Here is a 20,933-nt window from a genome sequence, read left to right as displayed (position 1 = left end):
AGTTATACCTATATATATATATATATATTTTATACCTTTAACTATCATGAAAAAAGCATAAAATTCCAATCACCTCAGACTTTTAAATTGTTAGTACTTTTAGAGCAAAAGTATACATTTTGATTAAGTTTCTGAATAAAACTTCAATCTTAACTAAAAAAATGACAAATTCAGCATCAGCATGATGAATATGGCAAGTTTTTATTCTCATGAAAGTGGTGGAAAATTCCATGCTTCATGATAGGATGGCTGGGAATTCTACAGCATTCTAAAAGGTACCTGGATCGTTAGCTAAAGTATCCTGTGCATGGGGACACAGGACCAAATTAGGCCCTGAGGAAGACTTGCCAAACTCCCACAGAAGTCAATGGAAATTTGCAAAAAAAAAACACTTGATAGGGCTCTTGTGGCCCTTAAGATTTTGCCAGTAATTTCACTAAGACCTTAACCACGATTGATAAAATCCAAAGGAAAAACAAAATATTTTTCAAAAGTTACCTCTCCAACATCATAGATCCAAATACGGCCTTCCGAGTCCCCAACTGCAACTTCTTTGCCAGCTTGAGCCCAGCGAACTCTGTTTAGGGCAGATGCCCCCTCAATGGCCACACTTGCTGTTGGAACCTGCCACAGAAGTTATGAAAGAAACAAAAAGAAAATCTCTGAATATGAATTTAAATATGACTTTAGAATGTACAAGGAAGCACTTTAGCTGGATGGGTCTCCACTGCCTTTGTATGCATAAAATATATATGTCCTTTGTATAGGGGAAAAATAATGCATTGTTCTTAAATCATATGCTCCACTGAATTAAGGGGTAGACAGTAAAGACACTAGCACAAAAAGAAAAAACAGAAGAGTCTTCTCACAGTGAATGGGCAGTGCATGACATAAATATTTCTTCGGATTATGCATTAGTACATCCAACATACAAACACAGCAACTAAATATGGTGTTCATGATCAGGTCATGATTTTTAAACTGATGGGGAGAGAGATTTCAGGATTTACTGAGATTAAGGATATTATAAAAGGCAGGAAAGGGAGCATATGGTAGAAAAAAGTTGTTTTACTGTTCAGGTAAGAAGAAAAAAATAACCTTCAAAACTTTGATGGGGAGGGATAATTCGAGAAAGTCAAGAAAAAATGCAAGTGAACAGCTTTAAAACTTTTTTCTTTTGTCCTGTCTTTCTTCCCTTCCCTGTCAGTACCAGAGGTTAGACATGCAGTCAGTAAGTTTGGAACTGTCCCTCCAGGGTGAAACTGATAGAATGTTAGCTACCTGCTTGTAGAAAATGTCTCATATCTCTTTTGATGAAATCTAAAAATGTTGGTAATTACTAATGACTATTATAAAAAGTGAACTAGAGGTGCTGAAATGGAACCTACAGTATTTGTTACAAGAACCATAGTATTTAGGGAAAGAGAATTTTGGTGAGTCTACCACTCTTCCATCACCGCTTGTGCAAACTCTTCTTTAAATATTAGACGTTTGTGACAGGTCAAATCTCCCAAGTAGATTTCTATAAGAATGATGAATTAAAAATGGCTGCATTACCTTTCATTAAAAAAATAAAAAAAGATAAAAGTTAATGCAAAAAAGCCAAAATAAATAAATATGTATATATATATATATATATATATATATATATATATATATATATATATATATTTAGTGAAAGGCAGGCTACTAAGATCACCTCATGCCCTTAAGACTTTTATCTAGATAAACATGTCGTATTTGGGTGGAAACACAACATTTGCTGTACCTTAGCACCTCCAGATACTGTTTATACAGGGAATTGAAACCATCTGTTTTATATGAGATTATTGACACAATATGTTATCTTTAAAATAGCAATAAAAACTCCATATATTAAGAGCCTATACTTAAACTTAATCTTAAAAATTAGTAAAATTCTTATAGTGGCTTTCATCATTACATGTCATATTATGAAAAATATAAAACAAAAGTTCCCTGCTTATTAAATTTTTTGGAAAGAAATACGTAAGTTCTATAATAAAGTGGCAGCCATTAGAGGCTGGAGCCTACAATTGTATCTAAATTTTTCAAAGGCCAAAACAATATAAATTTAAGTGGAGCATAACTCGTCGATACATTTTATTATTAGTGGGCTCCTTAGCAAATAAATATAAAATTGAGATATAAAATTTTTTAGGGCTTATTTTAACTCCACAGTTTAGAGAGATCATATTGGATAATAGTTTAACTAATTTCACTTTATATTAGATTTTTTTTACCAGTGGGCAGTATCAAAAATTGAAAAAAATGTTTGATTACAATAAATAATAATAATTGAAAAGACGTTGAGTTTTTGTACACCTTAAAGAATTTTACTTATTACTAAGTAATATAGAGAACTGCAGTGAATACTATTTTAATCATTTGAAATCACCTTACTATTTTTAGATATTAAAATGGTAAAAACATGACTGGCCTAATTGTAATGGGTACTAAACTTATAAGATTCATGAAGGAAATAACAAATATATTGTATTAGTCTGACTAATAATGGTCTTTTAAAGTTAATGAATTTATAGTTAAAATTCAAAGTCTTTTAGTTTTTTTTTAACCCTTGTATTGTACTTTCACGACTTGTCCATTTTTAAGGTTCAGTCATTTTAATTGCAAAGATAAGTTGAGAAAGCATAGATTACTTTGTGCAATGGGCCAGGTAATCTTCAGGATATTATAAACAACCCTCACATAAGAGTAGCTGGAATAACTTGGTCTAAAAAGCACGATAATTTTGAAAACAAAACACTGGGATTTCAGATTCTTTTTAAAAAAAATGTAAATAAAATTTCTAATCTGACAAATATCTGAAAAATCCTGTTCAACTTGCTAGAAAAAAAAGTGATTTGAGTGTTTTAAGATTGTTCATTACTGGAGTTGAATCAGATTCAAGTATACCTACTATTATTGTAAAAGGCAAATTTATGTTTACCTCAAAACTAATGGTTTTCATGTTCAATAACTATTTTATTTAATGCTTAGGAATAAAATTTTTATGTTATTGTTTCGATACCTAAAGAAAGAGATAGTAAAGTCAGTATCAAATACTTAATTTTGCTTTACCTATAAAAGCTGATTGAGAAATAAAAGACACAGGCATTATTAAGGAGTTTTTAGAACATGTACAACATTGCATTGGTGGTTGGCAACCACTGAATGCCACCTCTACAAAATCTGATTTTCTTGTATGGGTGGGTCTCCTAAATTGATCTGGAAGATTGCGTTTTTGTGTTGCTTAAGTTTGTGAATTTATCCTAGCAGATAGCAAAAGCATGATTTTAATAAACAGTGATGAAAGACTTAGGGAAGCCATGACAATGTGGGAGAACGAACATCTTTCCATTAAAAGCAGGCAATGTTATAAATATTTTTGGCATCCAGAATGCTGATCATTCTGAATACTTACGTTGTTTGATTATTTTCAGAGATGCTTCATTGCCTAGCGCTTATCCTTATCACATAGTTCTTACAACCAAAAGGAAACACAGATTTCAATTGAAATGTCAAAAAGGTAAGTATTTGGCAATGATTAGTATCTGAAGTCTCAATACTACACCTGAATAATACTTCATGTCCTTTTCTATAAAAATATACTAAAGACTGTGCTCCTCATCTCTTCCAGCTGTAGGCTTCCTAATTAAAAAGGAAGTATTCCTGTTCAGAACACTTCAAAACCCTTTCTCTTACTCCTTCCTTGACATATATTTTGCACTCCTTGCTCCTCTTATCTGTCCCTTCTTATTTATGGAGAGGTGTCCTGCATCCAAAGCCAGGAGACGTAAAGTAACCATTTTATTTTGTCACATTGAAGGACACTTAATGATAAAACTAATGTAATAAAACAGAACAAAAACCTTAAATAGCTGCACTGGTTCAATAAAATTTGAAGATTAAAAAATGGGAAAATACACAGCTTAATTTTTAAATCAATTATATACAGCACTTAAAATAATCTTTATTGCCAAATATGCCTGATTGCTTTTTTTTATTTAGGGACATTTTCCATTGAAATACTCTAAATGTGACATTAAAACTTTATTTTTAAAAGCTTATACGTATTTGTAATTAAAAATATTGTAAAACTCTGCCTATGAGTTCAATATCACAGACACGGATTATTTAGCTTGCAAAATGAAAGGAAAGATAGATACAAACATGAAGAAAATCTTCAACAGAATCATCTTTTAGGGATTCGAAACAGCAATTCGGCAAATAGCAACACAAATGGCCCTTTGAAAAAGTTCCATCTAAAGCTAGCGTCCACAAAAAGCTTACTTTTCCAAGTGTTTGCGAATAGAGTTATTTCAACACCACTCTGAAATATGCCTGTGTGTCCTTCCCCATAGGAACAGGCATGAACTCGTATCGTTTTGCTCTTTGCAAAGAAAATGGGCCAGGATCTGCTTTGGTTTCAGGGATGAAATGAGATGAAATGATTTTTGGCCTGTGCATCTGCCAATTTCACTTCACACCAGTCAAGAATGAAGGATCTCGTCTTAGTTGGCCACTGGATGGTCAGCGCCCCAAAAGTCCGTTTTGGAGAGAGGGGTGATATAGGGAAGTCGGCTGTGCCCCTCTCCCCCCCCAAAAAAAACCCTCCCAATCCAGGCGCCTGCATCGCAGCAGCTCACCTCAGTGTCATTGTTGAGGTTCCAGAGGTCCAGGCGCCCCATCCCGTCCACGCAGGCAAAGAGCGCGGGATGCACGGGGGACCACATGACATCGTATACATAGTCTGCATTGTCTTCAAAGGAGTAGAGCGGCTTGTTGTGCTGTAAAAGCAGAGAGAGACCGTGAAGACTTTGTGGCGCTGCTGCTGCCTCGGGCTGTCTAGGGGAACCTAATTAAAAACTTTGCACATTCACAAAGTGTCATAAAACTTCCCGAGATGAAAGTCCTTGGAGAAGTGAACCGGAGCTTTAATGTGACTACAACTGTCCAGTGACATAAATAAAATTAAAAAAAAAATACTGCGGATGAGGGTGAGGGGACTCTTGAAGGGGTTAGGGGGCTGTGATGGAGGGCGGTCAGGCATTCCAGACAGGTGGACCGGACTGCCCCATTAACTCGGAATTCTCCCCGGGAAAGTTTTGCAAGTCGCTCTGAGCCAGGACCCAATAGTGGCCGGCAGGGATCGGGTACTCCGGGATGCTCTGCCAGTCCCGGCGGCCAGGGCCCCGGACCTTGCGCATTGAAGGCAACGCTTGCCACCCTGTGGGCATTGTCTGTAGCTGCAACGGCGGCAGCTGCCTCTGGTCTAACTCGAGGCCGAATTCTTCATTGGAAAAGCTCAGTTCATTGCGAAAGTGAATGGCGGCGACATATATTCTAAAGGGGTTCGTGGCTCTTGTGGGGAGGTGACAAATCTCGAGTCTCTGACACCCTCTTTCTCACCTATGGTGCGTCCCTCCGAGGTAATGATACCTATGAAAAACCCCTGAATCTTCCATAGGTGATCATAGGTCATTTTGGGGGAACACACGGTATTTGCTAAAAAGTCTGAAATCATTGTTTTGGCGGGCGATGACTTGAGCGCACCCCCCTCCACTGATACAAATGCTTCCATTCTGGAGGAATACAATAAATGAAAATGGCACTCTTGATTCCAGTGAATATTGTCACATCAAAATAGCACAGAAGTCAGAGGCAAGTTTGAAAGTACACCAGAAATAAAACGTAATTGGACTTCATGAATTATTCATTCCATCTGGCTTGTTTTATTCTAATTTCTGTATAATGGCTTTACTAATCCCTGATCAATTAATGTAAAATGAAATTTAAATGATAATGAAAGCCCTAGAGATAAAGGAAATTAAGTATTCTTATATCCTCTGACAGAAATCTAAACAATGGGAGTTTTTCCCCCCAATGTCTTCTTCATCCAGTCAGCTGTCTGTACACTCTTCATTGGGTCCACTGAATGCCTGTACAGGCCAGAGTATAAGACCAAAGAAAGGTTAAGATACAATGTGATTAATCAAAATTTTTCTGCATAGAACATTTAAAGAATGCATTTAGGGGGAATCATCCCCAAATAGTAGAGCAGATCCTAAATTGGACTACTGGAGAATGTGAAATACACATTACATGTTCTGAAGTCAACCAAGAAAAATCTGTGAGAAGACAATAAACTTCCATAACCTAAAGCTTATGCAAAAATTCTATTATAGGGCCTGGAGTGATAACACAGCGGTAGGCTGTTCACCTTGCATGCAACAGACCCAGGGTGAACCAGGGTTCGATCCCTCGTATCCCACGTGGTCCTCCGAGCCTGCCAGGAGTAACCCCTGAGTGCCACCAGGTGTAGACCCAAAACAAAACAAAACAAAAATCTGTTACTGTTAACTGTGATTTCTCTTTCTAGGAATTAACATTGTTTTGGCATTACTTAGGAGAGGACACAGTTTTAACATTACAGAGCAATACAGAAGACTTCAGATGGGCATTTTGTGTTTGTATTTGAGTGTGTGTGCTCCTGTATTATGTGTAAGATGAGTGTTCATTTTTCAAACAAAAAGTGATGTCATAGAGGAGAAATTTGAAAAGGAAGATCTGCATTGAGACCTTAGAAAGAGATTAGTGGACATTACCTATATACTTATCTGTTTCAATATTCTTTCATTCCTTTATACCCAAATGTTTATTATATACTTTGCTTGCAGTGTGATTTAAAACTAAAATAACCTGTTATATTTGCTTTGTTCTAAGTGTTTTTTTCCCCCTTCCCTCACAATTGGGAGCAGGTGATTTAAACTTTCTTTTCCAGAACATTTGACTATCCAGTGATATCTTAAAGTAGTGTGATTTATTAGATACTACTATTTTAAAAAGTAGTGTGGGATAGCTTACTTTCATTAATTATTTGTTAATATTAAATTCTAACAGTATTATTGCAGTATTCCCATTCCAAATCCTTGATTCTATAGATATCACACACGTTTAAGTTTGTTTTAAAGTGCAAGGGTTTTTTTTAAAAGTTAATTCTAGCTGTCTTCTCTCAGTACCCAAATTCTAGCATAATCTAATATAGAGAGGCTTGTAAACAGACATATAGATAGATTGTCATAGATACAATATATAAATAACCCATCTATTTTCTTTCTTTTAATTAGAAAAACATCTAGCTTTAGTCATCCTCACAGCTATTTTTTGAAATGTTAATTGTATAGAGAGAATATTTTTTCTTTTAGTTGCTTCTTTAAGAAACATAGTTAACACCAACAAAAAAAGAAACATAGTTAACAATGTTAGATACACTGGATATTTCACAATTAAACATCTGGAAATAACTGCTATTATTCATATCAAAACTCGATTTTATACTACTGTGTTGAAATATATTATTCTTTAAACTTTTCTACAACTCTGTGATCCTTTCCTACCCCCCAGAGTGAACAAATAATTCTAAGCTACGGTGGATGTAACATTTAGGTAAAGGAGAGGATTTAAATTTTCAAAGATGTGTTTTTATCTTGAGAAAGCCATAAGCTAGGAAACCCATTGACTTTTATAAACCATTAGTTACCAGCTTAGCACTAGGTATACTAAAGACACAGGTTTGGACTACTCCAGTGATAAGCAGTGAGACTCTGCATAGCAATTTTTTTTTTTTTTGCATTTTGGGCCATACCCAGCAGCACTCAGGGGTTACTTCTGGCTCTGTGCTCAGAAATCACTCCTGGCTCGGGGGACCATACCGTATAGGTTGCCAGGAATTGAACCAGGTCCCTCCTGAGTCAGCTGACAGTTCAATTCTTCTGTTATTTTTTTTATTGTTGTTTTGTTTTTGTTTGGAAGCCACACCCACTGCTGCTGCTGGTGGAGTGGTCAGTATTCCTGGCTCTACACTCAGGAATTACTCCAGCTGGCTCAGGGCAGACCATAGGGGATGCCAGAATCAAACCTGGACTCACTGTGTGCAAGACAAGTGCCCTACATGCTGTACTGTCTCTCCAACCCTTTATTACTTAATTTATTTGTTTTTTTAGGAGCCACAACCAGTGGTGCTCAGAGCTTATTCCTGACTCTACTCCTGGTTAGTTTAGAGGAACATGAGGGATGCCACAGATGGAATCAAACCCAGGTCAGCCATAAGAAAATACCTCACCTGCTCTAATATGCTCTGGCCCCATTGCAACACTCTTTGGGGATGGAGTTTGGCCATACCCGAAGGTCCTCAGGAGTTACTCCTGGCTCAGCACTCAGGAATTACTTCTGGCATGCTCTGGGGACCATATTCTATGCCAAGGAATCCAACCCATGCAAGGCAAGCACCCTACCTCCTGTACACTCTCACTTTGGCCCATAATTCAATTACTTTTAAACAGAGGCTTTATCATCCTATTTATGACTCAAAGAAAAAAATTAAAAACCTAATTAAAATTTGCTTCAAATACTTAACTGTACAATCTTTTGGTAAGTATATACATATAATGACTATTCAATACTAAGGAGCCTGAGCAGTGGCTCAGCAGTAGGGCATATGCCTTGCATATGGCTGACCCAGGATGGACCATGGTTTGATCCCCGGCATCGCATGATCCCCAGAGCCAGGAGCAATTTCAGGAGTAACTCCTGAGTGCCTGGTGTGACCCAAAAACAAAAACAAACAAACAAAAAGATTCTAAATGCTTCTATCCAAGGCATCAGAGTCATAAGTATATGACAACCTTATAGCTTGCTATTGCATTTTTACCAATTATCGATTTTGGTTGAGGGAAGGTAGGAGGATTTTAACCAAAACCCTGATCTTAATTTTGTAAAAGACCCTGTGGCCTTCTTTGTATGTAGTACAATGATAAAGCTTGGTGGTTTGAAATAATTATTTTATAAAATACTAAAGGCCATTTAGAAAATGAAACATTATGGGCCAGAGAAGATAGCATGGAGGTAAGGCATTTGCCTTTCATGCAGAAGGTCATTGATTCGAATCCCGGCATCCCATATGATCCCCAAGCCTGCCAGGAGTGATTTCTGAGCGTCGAGCCAGGAGTAACCCCTGAGCACTGCCGGGTGTGACCCAAAAACCAAATAAAAAATGTGAAACATTACAGTACAAGTTATTCTAGAAGGTGTCTTTCAAAACAACCAGATTTCACCAGACAAACCCCATGCACCCATTCACATGCCTCCTATGTTTTTTTTTTTTTCATACTATTTATGTTTTTTTTGGTTCTTTTTGTCTGTTTGGGGGCCTCACCCTAGAGGTGGTTTCAGGCTCTGTCCCCCAGCATGCTGTTCTGGGGATCTTCCCTCAGCAGTCCCCCAGCATGCTGTTCTGGGGATCTTCCCTCAGCTGTGCTCAGAACACAGGACATGGACTCTACCCATTAAGCCTGAACTACAGCCCATAGCTCCCTCTTCCCCTTCCTGGTGTTTCCTTTTTTTTTTTTTTTAATCACATTCGGCAGTGCCCAGACTTTAGGCTCAGAAGTCGCTCCTGGCAGGCTTGGGGGAGCATATGGGATGCCGGGATTCAACCACCTTTCTTCAGCACGGGAGGCAAACGCCCTACCTCGGTGCTATCTCTCCGGCCCCTATGCATTTCCTTTTTTAATGTAATGTTTAGTATTAAACTGTACAAAAAATGTACTTTGACTCAACCCACTGTATGTGTGACACATGCCAATAAAACGAAGCCAGGATACTCTGTATATTAGACAAATTTCCGGGGCTGTGCCAAGACTTCTGCCTGTGCATTCAGACCTAGCCCAGCTTGACTGTAAGGCGCTGCTCTCACACAATGAGGAGACGCTGGCTACTCACCTCCCAGACTGACTGAAGGGCAGAGAAGAGTAAATTGTGGGGTGTTTGCTCTGTGTCTGACTCTGTATACACATTGTCTAATTTAATCCGCATAAAATCTCTGTAAGGTAGACTGTATTTACAAAAAAAGAAAATTATAGTTCAGGAACATTAGTAACTTTCCCAAGGCCATGAAGGTTGTAAGGGGTAGAACTGATTAGCACTCTAGAAGTTAAAAAAAAAGTCTCTTTTTTTGCTGGAACTATGCAGTCCTCTGAAGAACATAGCAATGAGCAATGCTCTTCAGTCTCCAGAGAGAAAGCAAAATTCTCCCTGTTAACTTTTACACTTTGTTGTCCATTTGATTCAAACAGTGTATAAAGCAAACACTTTGGGACATGAAAAAAGAGTTTATCAGTATCCCAGGCTAAGTATTTTCTTTTCTGAATCTATTATGAATAGACCTAGAGATGTTACCTATACAATTCCTGGGCATTTTTAGCACCCAGTGACATTAGCTGTAATCTATTTCTCTCAAAAACTAGGAAATAGGTGGTAGTGGTGGTGGTGGTGGTGGTGGTGGTATGGGAGGAAACCTAAGGATGTTGATAGAGGGAAGTTGACCTGGTGGTGGGATTAGTGCTGGAATATTGTATGTCTAAAACTCAACTATGAGTGACTTTGTAAATCATGGTAATTTAATCAATTTTTTAAAAAAATAAGATAGAAAAAAAAAACCCTTAGGAAATAGACTAGGAAAGATCCATTATCAGGAGAGATTAAAAGCGTATGATAGATATCATATGATAAATTATGATATGATAGAGTAAAATAAATGACGAATATTTTATCTATGGGGTTTTAAATCTGGGTTTCAGTTCATTGATTATACAACTTGGGTGAGGGACGACAATTATATTTTCCAAAAGATGAGGCTAATACGGGTCTATGGAACAAAAAAAAGAGGCGATATAAGAAACTGAAAAAACCATAAGACATTGAGAAATATAACTTATTATCCTTGAATTTTTCTAATCTGGTAGGTTGAAAGTAAGAGCAACTGACCATGAGGGTTCCTATCAACTTTATGCTTCTCTGCTCAAAAGCAAATATGTAAAAGCTTTTTTGTTTTTGTTTTTGTTTTTGGGCTACACCCGGCAGTGCTCAGGGGTTACTCCTGGCTGTCTGCTCAGAAATAGCTCCTGGCAGGCATGGGACACCGGGATTCGAACCAACCACCTTTGGTCCTGGATTGGCTGCTTGCAACGCAAACACCGCTGTGCTATCTCTCTGGGCCTGAAAGCTTTATATATATATCTATATATCTATATATCTATATATATAGATATATAGATATATAGATATATACATTTATTCAGAGCTCAGTATTATAATTAAAGCCATCTTCTATGGAATACATTTTTTCTTTGTTTTTTGTTTTTGGGCCACACCTGGTGACACTCAGGGGTTACTCCTGGCTATACGCTTAGAAATTGCCCGTGGCTTGGAAGACCACATGAGATGCCGGGGTATCAAACCACAGTCCATCTGGGTTAACGCAAAGCCCTACTACTTACACCACCACTTCGACCCCTCTATAAAATACATTTTATAGTGTATTTTTTACTTTGTATTTTGTAAATATGTAAAACATATTACTTGTGGTTTGCAGTGAAAAAATTAAGTACTATGAAAGCGCTAACAGATCTTCTATTTGACCTATTGGAGAAGGAATAAAATATACTAAATTTACCTAAGAGAGGTAGATACTGAATTCAAGAATAAAACTTAACATCATCAGTGTTTTACAATACAGATTTGTTCTCCAGACCTGAGCTGTGATTTGCTAAGTATACTGTGACAATGAATAGAGCTGTATCTTTTTCCAATCAGTTAACTTTAAAATGATTTCATGAGATGGATTTATATTTCTGATCTCACAAATGTTACTCTGATACATGTATCGAAGTGAAGCAAATAGGATGTTTGTTTTTTTTTTCTACTCTATTACTTATTTTTTTCTTATCAAGTACCTCTATACATCCCAATAATATGCTTTAGTATTTTGAAGGTTGGTGAATAGAAACAGTTCTGTTAAAATGCTTCCCGACACTTCCAAGCACTGTGGTTCTTGAAGTTGCCATTTGCCTCTAAATGATTTGCTGTCAAAGCAGACTTGGAAATATTTGCCTAAACCATAAAAATTTCTTCTGGAGTAGAAAGTAAGTAGTATATGGGTATAAAGACATATCGGTAGGCGAACAATAGCAGAGACAATGGCAGAATTTTTATATCTGTATTCTGAAATTAAAGGAATACAAAGGGAATCTTATTTGGATAACTATATTTATTGAAGAAAATGATGAACAAAACCCTAAAATTGAATAAAAAAATGTACTTTAAAAATTGTTAAAGGGGCAGGGTCCCATGAAATAGTTAAAATAAAGAGCCTGCCATTTTTTCTCAAGAAGCATTGTAATGTGGGGCCACAACATCACTTCTTTAAAACCACAAAAGAACCCCAAAACTTCAGGCTCACACAGAAAATGAATAATTCTATCATATACAGGGACAAATTTATCATATAGAGACAACAATCTAACAAACAAACAAAAATAAAGCAAAAATTACAAGACAAGACAAAAAAAATGTTTTTTGGTTCAAAAGAGGTGCGGTGGAGAGAGATAGCATGGAGGTAGGGTGTTTGCCTTACATGCAAAAGGACAGTGGTTCGAATCCCAGCATCCCATATGGTCCCCCGAGCCTGCCAGAAGTAACCCCTGAATGCTGCTGGGTATGACCCAAAAACCAAACAAACAAACGAAAAAAGAGGTGCTGGGCCCGGAGAGATAGCATAGCGGCGTTTGCTTTGCAAGCAGCTGATCCAGGACTAAAGGTGGTTGGTTCGAATCCCGGTGTCCCTGCCAGGAGCTATTTCTGAGTAAACAGTAAACAGCCAGGAGTAACCCCTGAGCAATGCTGGGTGTGGCCCAAAAACCAAAAAAAAAAAGAGGTGTTGTGAATTTGTAGAAAAATTTTATTTATGACTTTATCTGGGATACTTGCAAAGCACAAGATGTCATTTCCTAATTTCTATGCTGAATATGCAAATAATATGTGATAATTAAATATTATTTATCTGTTTTTATCATGATCATAAATTCAAAGTTAAACAAGAATGTTTTGAGTTAGCATATTCTTAATTTAATAGGATAGCAGGTCTGTTTGTTATTGGTGTACATTAACCAAAATTATTTAAGGACATTTCATTTGAGTTAAACATTTAAACTTATTTGAAAGGAGGCTATAGAAATTTAGAAATCCAGAAATTTGGCGTTTGCATCTTTATAAATGTAGAAGTTTTACTAATAAGTCCTGAAGCCACATAAAAGGTGTTCTTTGTTGCACACTACCTTCCTCTTCTGCTTATTTGCATGGAAAAATCCTCCTAATCCAGGAGGCGCCACCAATAAAGAGGATAATTATCCATATAAAAGAATGTATACATATTCACAGGTTTTGACTAGTATTTGAGTTTTAAAGCCATGGGGGAAAAAAAAAGACAAGCTTTGCCTATTCATAGGAGCATTTCCCACACTGGCATGAGTTTTATGACTATCAGCTCCACCTAAAGGTTCTTCTTAAAAGCAGATTCCTTCATAGCAAAAATCTCTACCAACAAATTGTAAAATCACAAAGCACATGGGCAGGTTTTTGTGATAGCCATTTTACATTGATCTCACCAGCCTCATCTCTATGGTGTGCCTGGTCATTATGTTTATGTGACTTTGAGGCAGAACAGAAATTGCCCAATGAGGACCAACTAATTTGGCTCCTTCCAGCAGCTAAGGTGGCTTTCTTAGGACTGAGCCTTCCTCCTTGGACTGATGTTCTCAATTTGAAAGACCAGCAAGCAATTTGAGAGTTCCTGCATCCTTGCTGCTGCTGATTCTCTGTGGCTGAAAAGTACTCATAGCAAAAAGCATTAATTAGAGGAAGAAGTATTCAAGATAAGTGAGGTTATTAGCATCTATGTTAGTGTTGGGAGGGAAGTTGTGAATTTTGGTACAAAGATTAGGGATCTATAGGAATAATAATGATCAGTTTGATTTAGAAGTGATCCGAAGAGTGATCATACATGTGCTGAGTGTTTGAAAAGTTAGAAGAGTGAGCAGATGAACTACAGATTGAACATTTTAAGAACCACTATAGCATATCAACTCACTGACACACAGCACGTTGATACAATTTCTTAAAGTTTTAAAAATTCTTAGTTTAAAAAATTATAAATTCAAATCTATGGGTTACAACCAGATCCCCACTTTATGTTTATTTCTAAATTTCCCAGGAATTTGTCAGCTTTTAAAGTTAACGTGATTAGCGGTCACATTTACTATCTGGAGTAAAATAAACACTTAGATAAATTTAATTTCTTTTCAAGTCATCTGTACTTAGATACCCAGATGTTTATATTTCACATAAAATTATCTTTTATAATTATAGTATAGCTAGCACTTGTATTTGTTTTAATGGTGGAGAGAACCAACATGGAGAATCATAGCAGAAACTCAAAATATTTTCTAAAATGTAGAATATATGTAATATGCATCCTACTTTGAAATATATTCACTTACCTTATTCTGTTTTTGTCTAATAAAACAAAATTAATTTCAATTCAAAAAGAGAACACAAGCTAAAGATGAGTCAGGATGATTCAAGGCCATGAGGAAATAACCTAGTATTGATTATAAGCACTGGAAAATTTGCAAGGTCACAAAAATATGGACCCTTTGATTTGGTCTCAGAACAGCTACTAAGGGTGTGTGTATGTAGGGGTTGAGTGGAGGGAGAAGGGAAGTTAATGAGTTTTAATTTATCTTCCAAACATAAGACTAATATAAGGTTGGAAGAATCTTTGAATCACATAATTATGTCGATAGTTCTAGCTATCATTTCTTATTCTCTTTCACTCCACTCTCTCTTCAAACATTACTGCTGAAAGGGAGAAGGTTGTGAAAGGTAACTCATAGATTATCATTGAAATGAAAAAGCAAATATTTCCACTCTGGTTAAAAGAGCAAAAGAAAGATTTAACCTGCTTCTTATTTCTTTGTTGTTCAAGAGAAAATCTCAGCTTGGTGAATTTAAAATCTCAAAAGTGTTTGTGTTTATATGGATTATTCACATATGCCTGTAAAATTATTTAATAGCTGCAGGTATATGCTAATAGGTGAACATTGGAAATGGGAGGATAAAGGTGGGGGAAAAGGACAGGAAGTGTGAACACAGGCTACGTCTGGCTGTGACTTGATGATCGCATTCTTGTGGTTTCTTTCAAAGTTAAAGTATTCTGCCTTGGTGAGCTTAGAAAAGGATTCCCCCCTCCCGAGTGTCACCCTCCCCCCTCACCTCCCAAAAAGAAAAAAGGAATAGAATTTAATGACTGGCACCAGTAGTTTTATTGAGAGCCCAGCTTAATATTTGCTATCTTGTATTAGGAAGGGTGGGGTGAGGGGGCACTGAAAATGAGGATAACAAAAGGAAAAAAAATCCCTAGACACCACCTGAATGTCATGTTTATCAGAAAAACAGCCAGCAGGGCTTTGGGGCTGTGAAAAAAAAATTGCACTCTGTCATCCGGTAAGTGTTAACTGGCAGTAAATTATTGATTTTGTTAATCTTCTTGCCTGTTTTAAGTGTTATGCTTACAGACTATGAGAGCTAAAAACTTTAACTTTGGGTTTTGATTGTGTTCTGTTTCTGATGTTTTAAGCATTTAAACAATGCCTAAAGCAGTTAACATTTAACAATGCTAGCAGAAATCAATATGCTCAGCCTTTTATTAGAATGGTGTAATTTTTTATTACATGTTTTATTACATGTTTCTAACTCAGTATAAAACAATCTAGCCTACTTTAACAAAACATATATTTCACTTAGATATCAAAGTGTACTAATCCTCAACAATGGCTTACCATATGCTTGCTACTTTGAGTAATCAATAGAAAGAAAAAGTCTGACTCTGCTCGCAAGGATTCACAATTCATGCAGAGAAATCAAAAGTATAAAATAACATATTGTTTACTTGGGAGTCTATTTTCTCACTTTGCTCTAGAAAGTTATATGGTGTCTTATACCTTGAATAAGCTGCAAAGTCAAGACTAAACACACAAGAGAATTATCTTTGTAAAATTAAGAATAAACACACAACAAAGTTCTAAAGAAGGCAAGTAGAATAGATAGCTATTAGCAGATCCTGTGATAAGCTGATTATTATAATCTGGTACTGAAAACAACACTAAATTTCCTGATAACTAAGACAAAAGGGAAAACACATGAGATCAGAAGGAGGTATATGGATTTCACCTTTGAAGAAAGAATGTAAATCTTCCTCAAAGACACATCCCTGGGAAAAATTCAAGAAGGAATTTACCATGTCTGTGAATTCCTGGAAAAGAGACGGACTTTCTGTCTTGTTAATACCAAAGAAAGAAAGCAAGTATGTAGCCAGGTGCTAATTCTCTGGTACAGAAGTTAGGTGCCAGAGGAAATCAGAGATTGAGGGCGGGAGTGGCATGTTGGTGGTTACCTTGGTCTGATGTGGTCAAGAAAGGTATTATCTAGGACAGCTGATGGAACATGCCTGAGAGATACAAAGACTTTGATAGATGTAAGAAAGCTAGTCAAAGAAGGGAAAGCAAAACATGCAAAGACCTAGACAGGCAAATCAGCAAGGAATTTCCAGATGGACATAAGGTGAGAAGTGGAGACAGTCAGGTGTCACTGAGCATTTGTATTAGGGAATAAAAAAGATCATTTGCTTTAGGTTGAGTGGGGTAGGATGAGGATATGTTACTAATAGTTTTGCTTATAGATAAGACTTTCTGATGCGATAAACTGCTTATTTGTTAGTGCAATATTGATAAATATATTGTATGCTAAAAAGACACAGATGTCTTCACATTCCTGCAAGTGTTTTCAAATATTCTGTTTTGAACAAGTGAAAATACTACTAACTGAAGAAAGTACCACTAATTGAAATACCAGGGGAGAAATATTTGGCATATTTTTTTAAACACAGTGCATTTAAGTCTCTGAAGATGCCAGTGTAAACACAGGACTTTAATTGAACAGGGAAGGTTTAAAGTTCTTTTCAAAGAATTCTTCACAAGAGGTGCTGAAGAAGAAGAGAGTGGAGCAAAGGAAGAAAAGGTCTGTGGAAGAAAAGTTTAAATAATTAGGTTAGTGATGTGGAACATTTTTTCATGTGTCTTTTGGCCATGCGTATTTCTTCTTTGTCAAAGTGTCTGTTCATTTCTTCTCCCCATTTTTTGATGGGGTTAGATGTTTTTTCCTTGTAAAGTTCTGTCAGTGCCTTGTATATTTTGGAGATTAGCCCCTTATCTGATGGGTATTGGGTGAATAGTTTCTCCCACTCAGTGGGTGGCTCTTGTATCCTGGGCACTATTTCCTTTGAGGTGCAGAAGCTTCTCAGCTTAATATATTCCCATCTGTTAATCTCTGCTTTCACTTGCTTGGAGAGTGCAGTTTCCTCCTTGAAGATGCCTGTAATGTCCTGGAGTGTTCCACATCACTAATCATCAGGGAGATGCAAATCAAAACAACGATGAGATACCACCTCACACCCCAGAGAATGGCACACATCACAAAGAATGAGAATAAACAGTGTTGGCGGGGATGTGGAGAGAAAGGAACTCTTATCCACTGCTGGTGGGAATGCTGTCTAGTTCAACCTTTATGGAAAGCGATATGGAGATTCCTCCAAAAAACTGGAAATCGAGCTCCCATACGATCCAGCTATACCACTCCTAGGAATATACCCTAGGAACACAAAAATACAATACAAAAACCCCTTCCTTACACCTATATTCATTGCAGCTCTATTTACCATAGCAAGACTCTGGAAACAACCAAGATGCCCTTCAACAGACGAATGGCTAAAGAAACTGTGGTACATATACACAATGGAATATTATGCAGCTGTCAGGAGAGATGAAGTCATGAAATTTTCCTATACATGGATGTACATGGAATCTATTATGCTGAGTGAAATAAGTCAGAGAGAGAGAGAAAAACGCAGAATGGTCTCACTCATCTATGGGTTTTAAGAAAAATGAAAGACACCCTTGTAATAATAATTTTCAGACACAAAAGAGAAAAGAGCTGGAAGTTCCAGCTCACCTCAGGAAGCTCACCACAAAGAGTGATGAGTTTAGTTAGAAGAAATAACTACATTTTGAACTGTCCTAATATTGAGAATGTATGAGGGAAATGTAGAGCCTGTTTAGGGTACAGGCGGGGGTTGGGGGGGGAGGAGGGAGATTTGGGACTTGGGTGATGGGAATGTTGCACTGGTGATGGGTGGTGTTCCTTTTATGACTGAAACCCAAACACAATCATGTATGTAATCAAGGTGTTTAAATAAAAAAAAATTTAAAAAAAAAATAATTAGGTTAAAAGAACAGGGGCCAGCGTGGTGGCGCTAGAGGTAAGGTGTCTGCCTTGCCAGCGCTAGCCTAGGACAGACTGCGGTTCGATCCCCCAGTGTCCCATATGGTTCCCCAAGCCGGGAGCGACTTCTGAGCACATAGCCAGGAGTAACTCCTGAGCGTTACCGGGTGTGGCCCAAAAACCAAAAGAGAGAGAGAGAGAGAGAGAGAGAGAGAGAGAGAGAGAGAGAGAGAGAAGAGAGAGAGAGAGAGAGAGAGAGAGAGAGGAATAAAGGCAGGGACCAGAGAGATAGCATGGAGGTAAAACGTTTGCCTTGCATGCAGAAGGTAAGTTGTTCGAATCCCGGCATCCCATATGGTCCCCTGTGCCTGCCAGGCGATTTCTGAGCACAGAGCCAGGAGTAATCCCTGAGCGCTGCCAGGTGTGACCCAAAAACCAAAATAATAATAATAATAATAATAATAATAATAATAATAATAATAAAACAACAACAAAAACCAACCACAACACAAACAAAACAATGATGAAATTTAAGGCAAACTAGGAGAAGAGTACCCAGGCTTGAGAAAACTGTGAGTAAACGCTGGAGCAGTGGTGCAAATGGTAAGGAATCTGCCTTGCCGGCACTAGCCTTGGATGGACCGAAATTAACTTCCCCGGAGTCCCATATGGTCCCCCAAACCAAGAGCAATTTCTGAGCGCATATCCAGGAGTAACCCCTGAGTGTCACCAGGTGTGGCCCCAAAACAAAACAAGACAAAACAAAACAAAACAAAAATAAATGTTCGACAGTATGAGGAGTTTTAGTAAGATGAGATCTAATAAGTAGTCACTGCTTAGAAATGAAAGTTCGCTAAGTATTTTAGAAAGACATAACAAAGGCTAATAAAGGGTTGCTTGAGAAATGTTTAGGAAATGCAAGAGTTAGTTTGTAGTTACTAGGATTTAGGAAGGATCCAAATTTGAACATCCAAATTTTAGGGATGGCAATATTTTTACTTGTTTATTTCCTAGAAAAGAACAGAGATGCTTAGGAACAGGAAAACCAGGCACTAGCTTTAAGAAACCCCTACTCCGGGGCCGGAGAGATAGCATGGAGGTAAAGCGTTTGCCTTTCATACAGGAGGTCATCGGTTCGAATCCCGGCATCCCATATGGTCCCCCGTGCCTGCCAGGAACAATTTCTGAGCCTGGAGCCAGGAATAATCCCTGAGCACTGCCGGGTGTGACCCAAAAACCACAAAAAAAAAAAAAAAAAAAAAGAAACCCCTACTCCATCAGCTACACAAGGACTAGACATCCTTTACCAATAGGAAAATATATTCTGATCTTGCTATTAATGACAAGAGAAACCTTTTGTTTCAGTATCTAAAATGTTCCTTTTCACATTGACTACATTGCAGCAACTGTTCCTGATATTTCTATGATTCTTTATATTCTCTTGTCTCTGGGAGTCAACCTTGAAGGGAGTCAATCCATCAGGCAAACATGTACGCAGGAACACACAAACACATACACACAATGGGTGATGTATGTGAAAGAACTTCACAGTAAGCTCACTGTTGTTATGATTATTGTTGTTTGTTTATACCCAAAGATCAACTTTGTTAATTAAAAAACCTTAGCTCTTCTATGAACTGAATAATATTAGTTCTCAAATTCATGTTTTGGAACTTAAATCCTCACTAACTCAGAATGTATTTAGAGAAGTGGCCTTTAAAGAAGCCATTAAGGTTAAATTCATATGGCAAGCCTTAAACTGATAAGTCTGGTGTCCTTCTGTGAAAAGATCAAAACACAGACACAGACAGATGGAAAGCCACAAGAGGACACAGGGAGATTTGCAAGCTAAGGAGAAAAGCTGTGGAAGAAAAGAAAAAAAAAAATCAGTTCTGCCAAAACCTTGACCTTAACTTTCTAAGTCTCAGACTGTGAGAAAATAAACTTGTGTTTAGCCCCCTGTTGCTTTGCTTGTAGTCTTACCAAGATCTCAAATGAAAAGAAAAGAAGAGCTCTTGGGGTAGGAGTACAGCAGGTAGGGCATTTGATCCCTGGCATCCCAGTGATCCTACAGAGCCAGGAGTAACCCCTGAGTAATGCTGGGTATATCCCCAAAACAAAAACAAGAACTCTCTTTTTCCTTGATTTCTTAACCTACTCACACTTGTAATTCTACATGTGTGAAATTGCTACCATGACTGCAAGTTCAAAAGTTGTTTCTCACTAATTCTCTTCTACAATTTGCCCACACTGATGATGGCTCTACCTTGCACTTTACTGTGTTTTTCACTGAAAACTTATAGTGAATATACAAAATATGCCCTTCTTCAGAAACAGCAATAACTCTTCAAATATTTTTTCTGTGTTTAGAGATTATTCTTTGATCTGTGCTCAGGGATCATTCCTGTCATGGACCATATGTGGTACCAGGGATTGAATTTGGGTTGACTGCAAACATGACAGTCACCTTACTTGTCTATCTCTGGCCTCATCTCTCTGATTAATTTTTTTAATAATTTTTTTTTGGGGGGGGGTTAGGCCACACTCTGCGGTGCTCAGGGGTTACTCCTGGCTGTCTGCTCAGAAATAGCTCCTGGCAGGCACGGGGGACCATATGGGACACCGGGATTCGAACCAACCACCTTTGGTCTTGGATTGGCTGCTTGCAAGGCAAACACCGC

At 37.5% G+C, this 20,933-nt stretch overlaps 1 protein-coding gene across 1 annotated transcript in view; it reads right to left on the bottom strand.

Moving 5' to 3' along the window:
• Positions 1-20,933, bottom strand: part of DYNC1I1 (dynein cytoplasmic 1 intermediate chain 1) — a 377,776-nt gene that overhangs the window by 22,496 nt on the left and 334,347 nt on the right. The window contains 2 exon segments of the mRNA XM_049785233.1: positions 499-624; positions 4,668-4,808. Of these exon segments, the coding sequence (XP_049641190.1) occupies positions 499-624; positions 4,668-4,808 (267 nt within the window).

This window comes from Suncus etruscus, chromosome 1 (genome assembly GCF_024139225.1).
Source record: "Suncus etruscus isolate mSunEtr1 chromosome 1, mSunEtr1.pri.cur, whole genome shotgun sequence".
NCBI lineage: Eukaryota > Metazoa > Chordata > Mammalia > Eulipotyphla > Soricidae > Suncus > Suncus etruscus.
The sequence above is the reverse complement of the archived record's forward strand: the minus strand, read 5'-3'. Positions and strand labels throughout refer to the sequence as shown.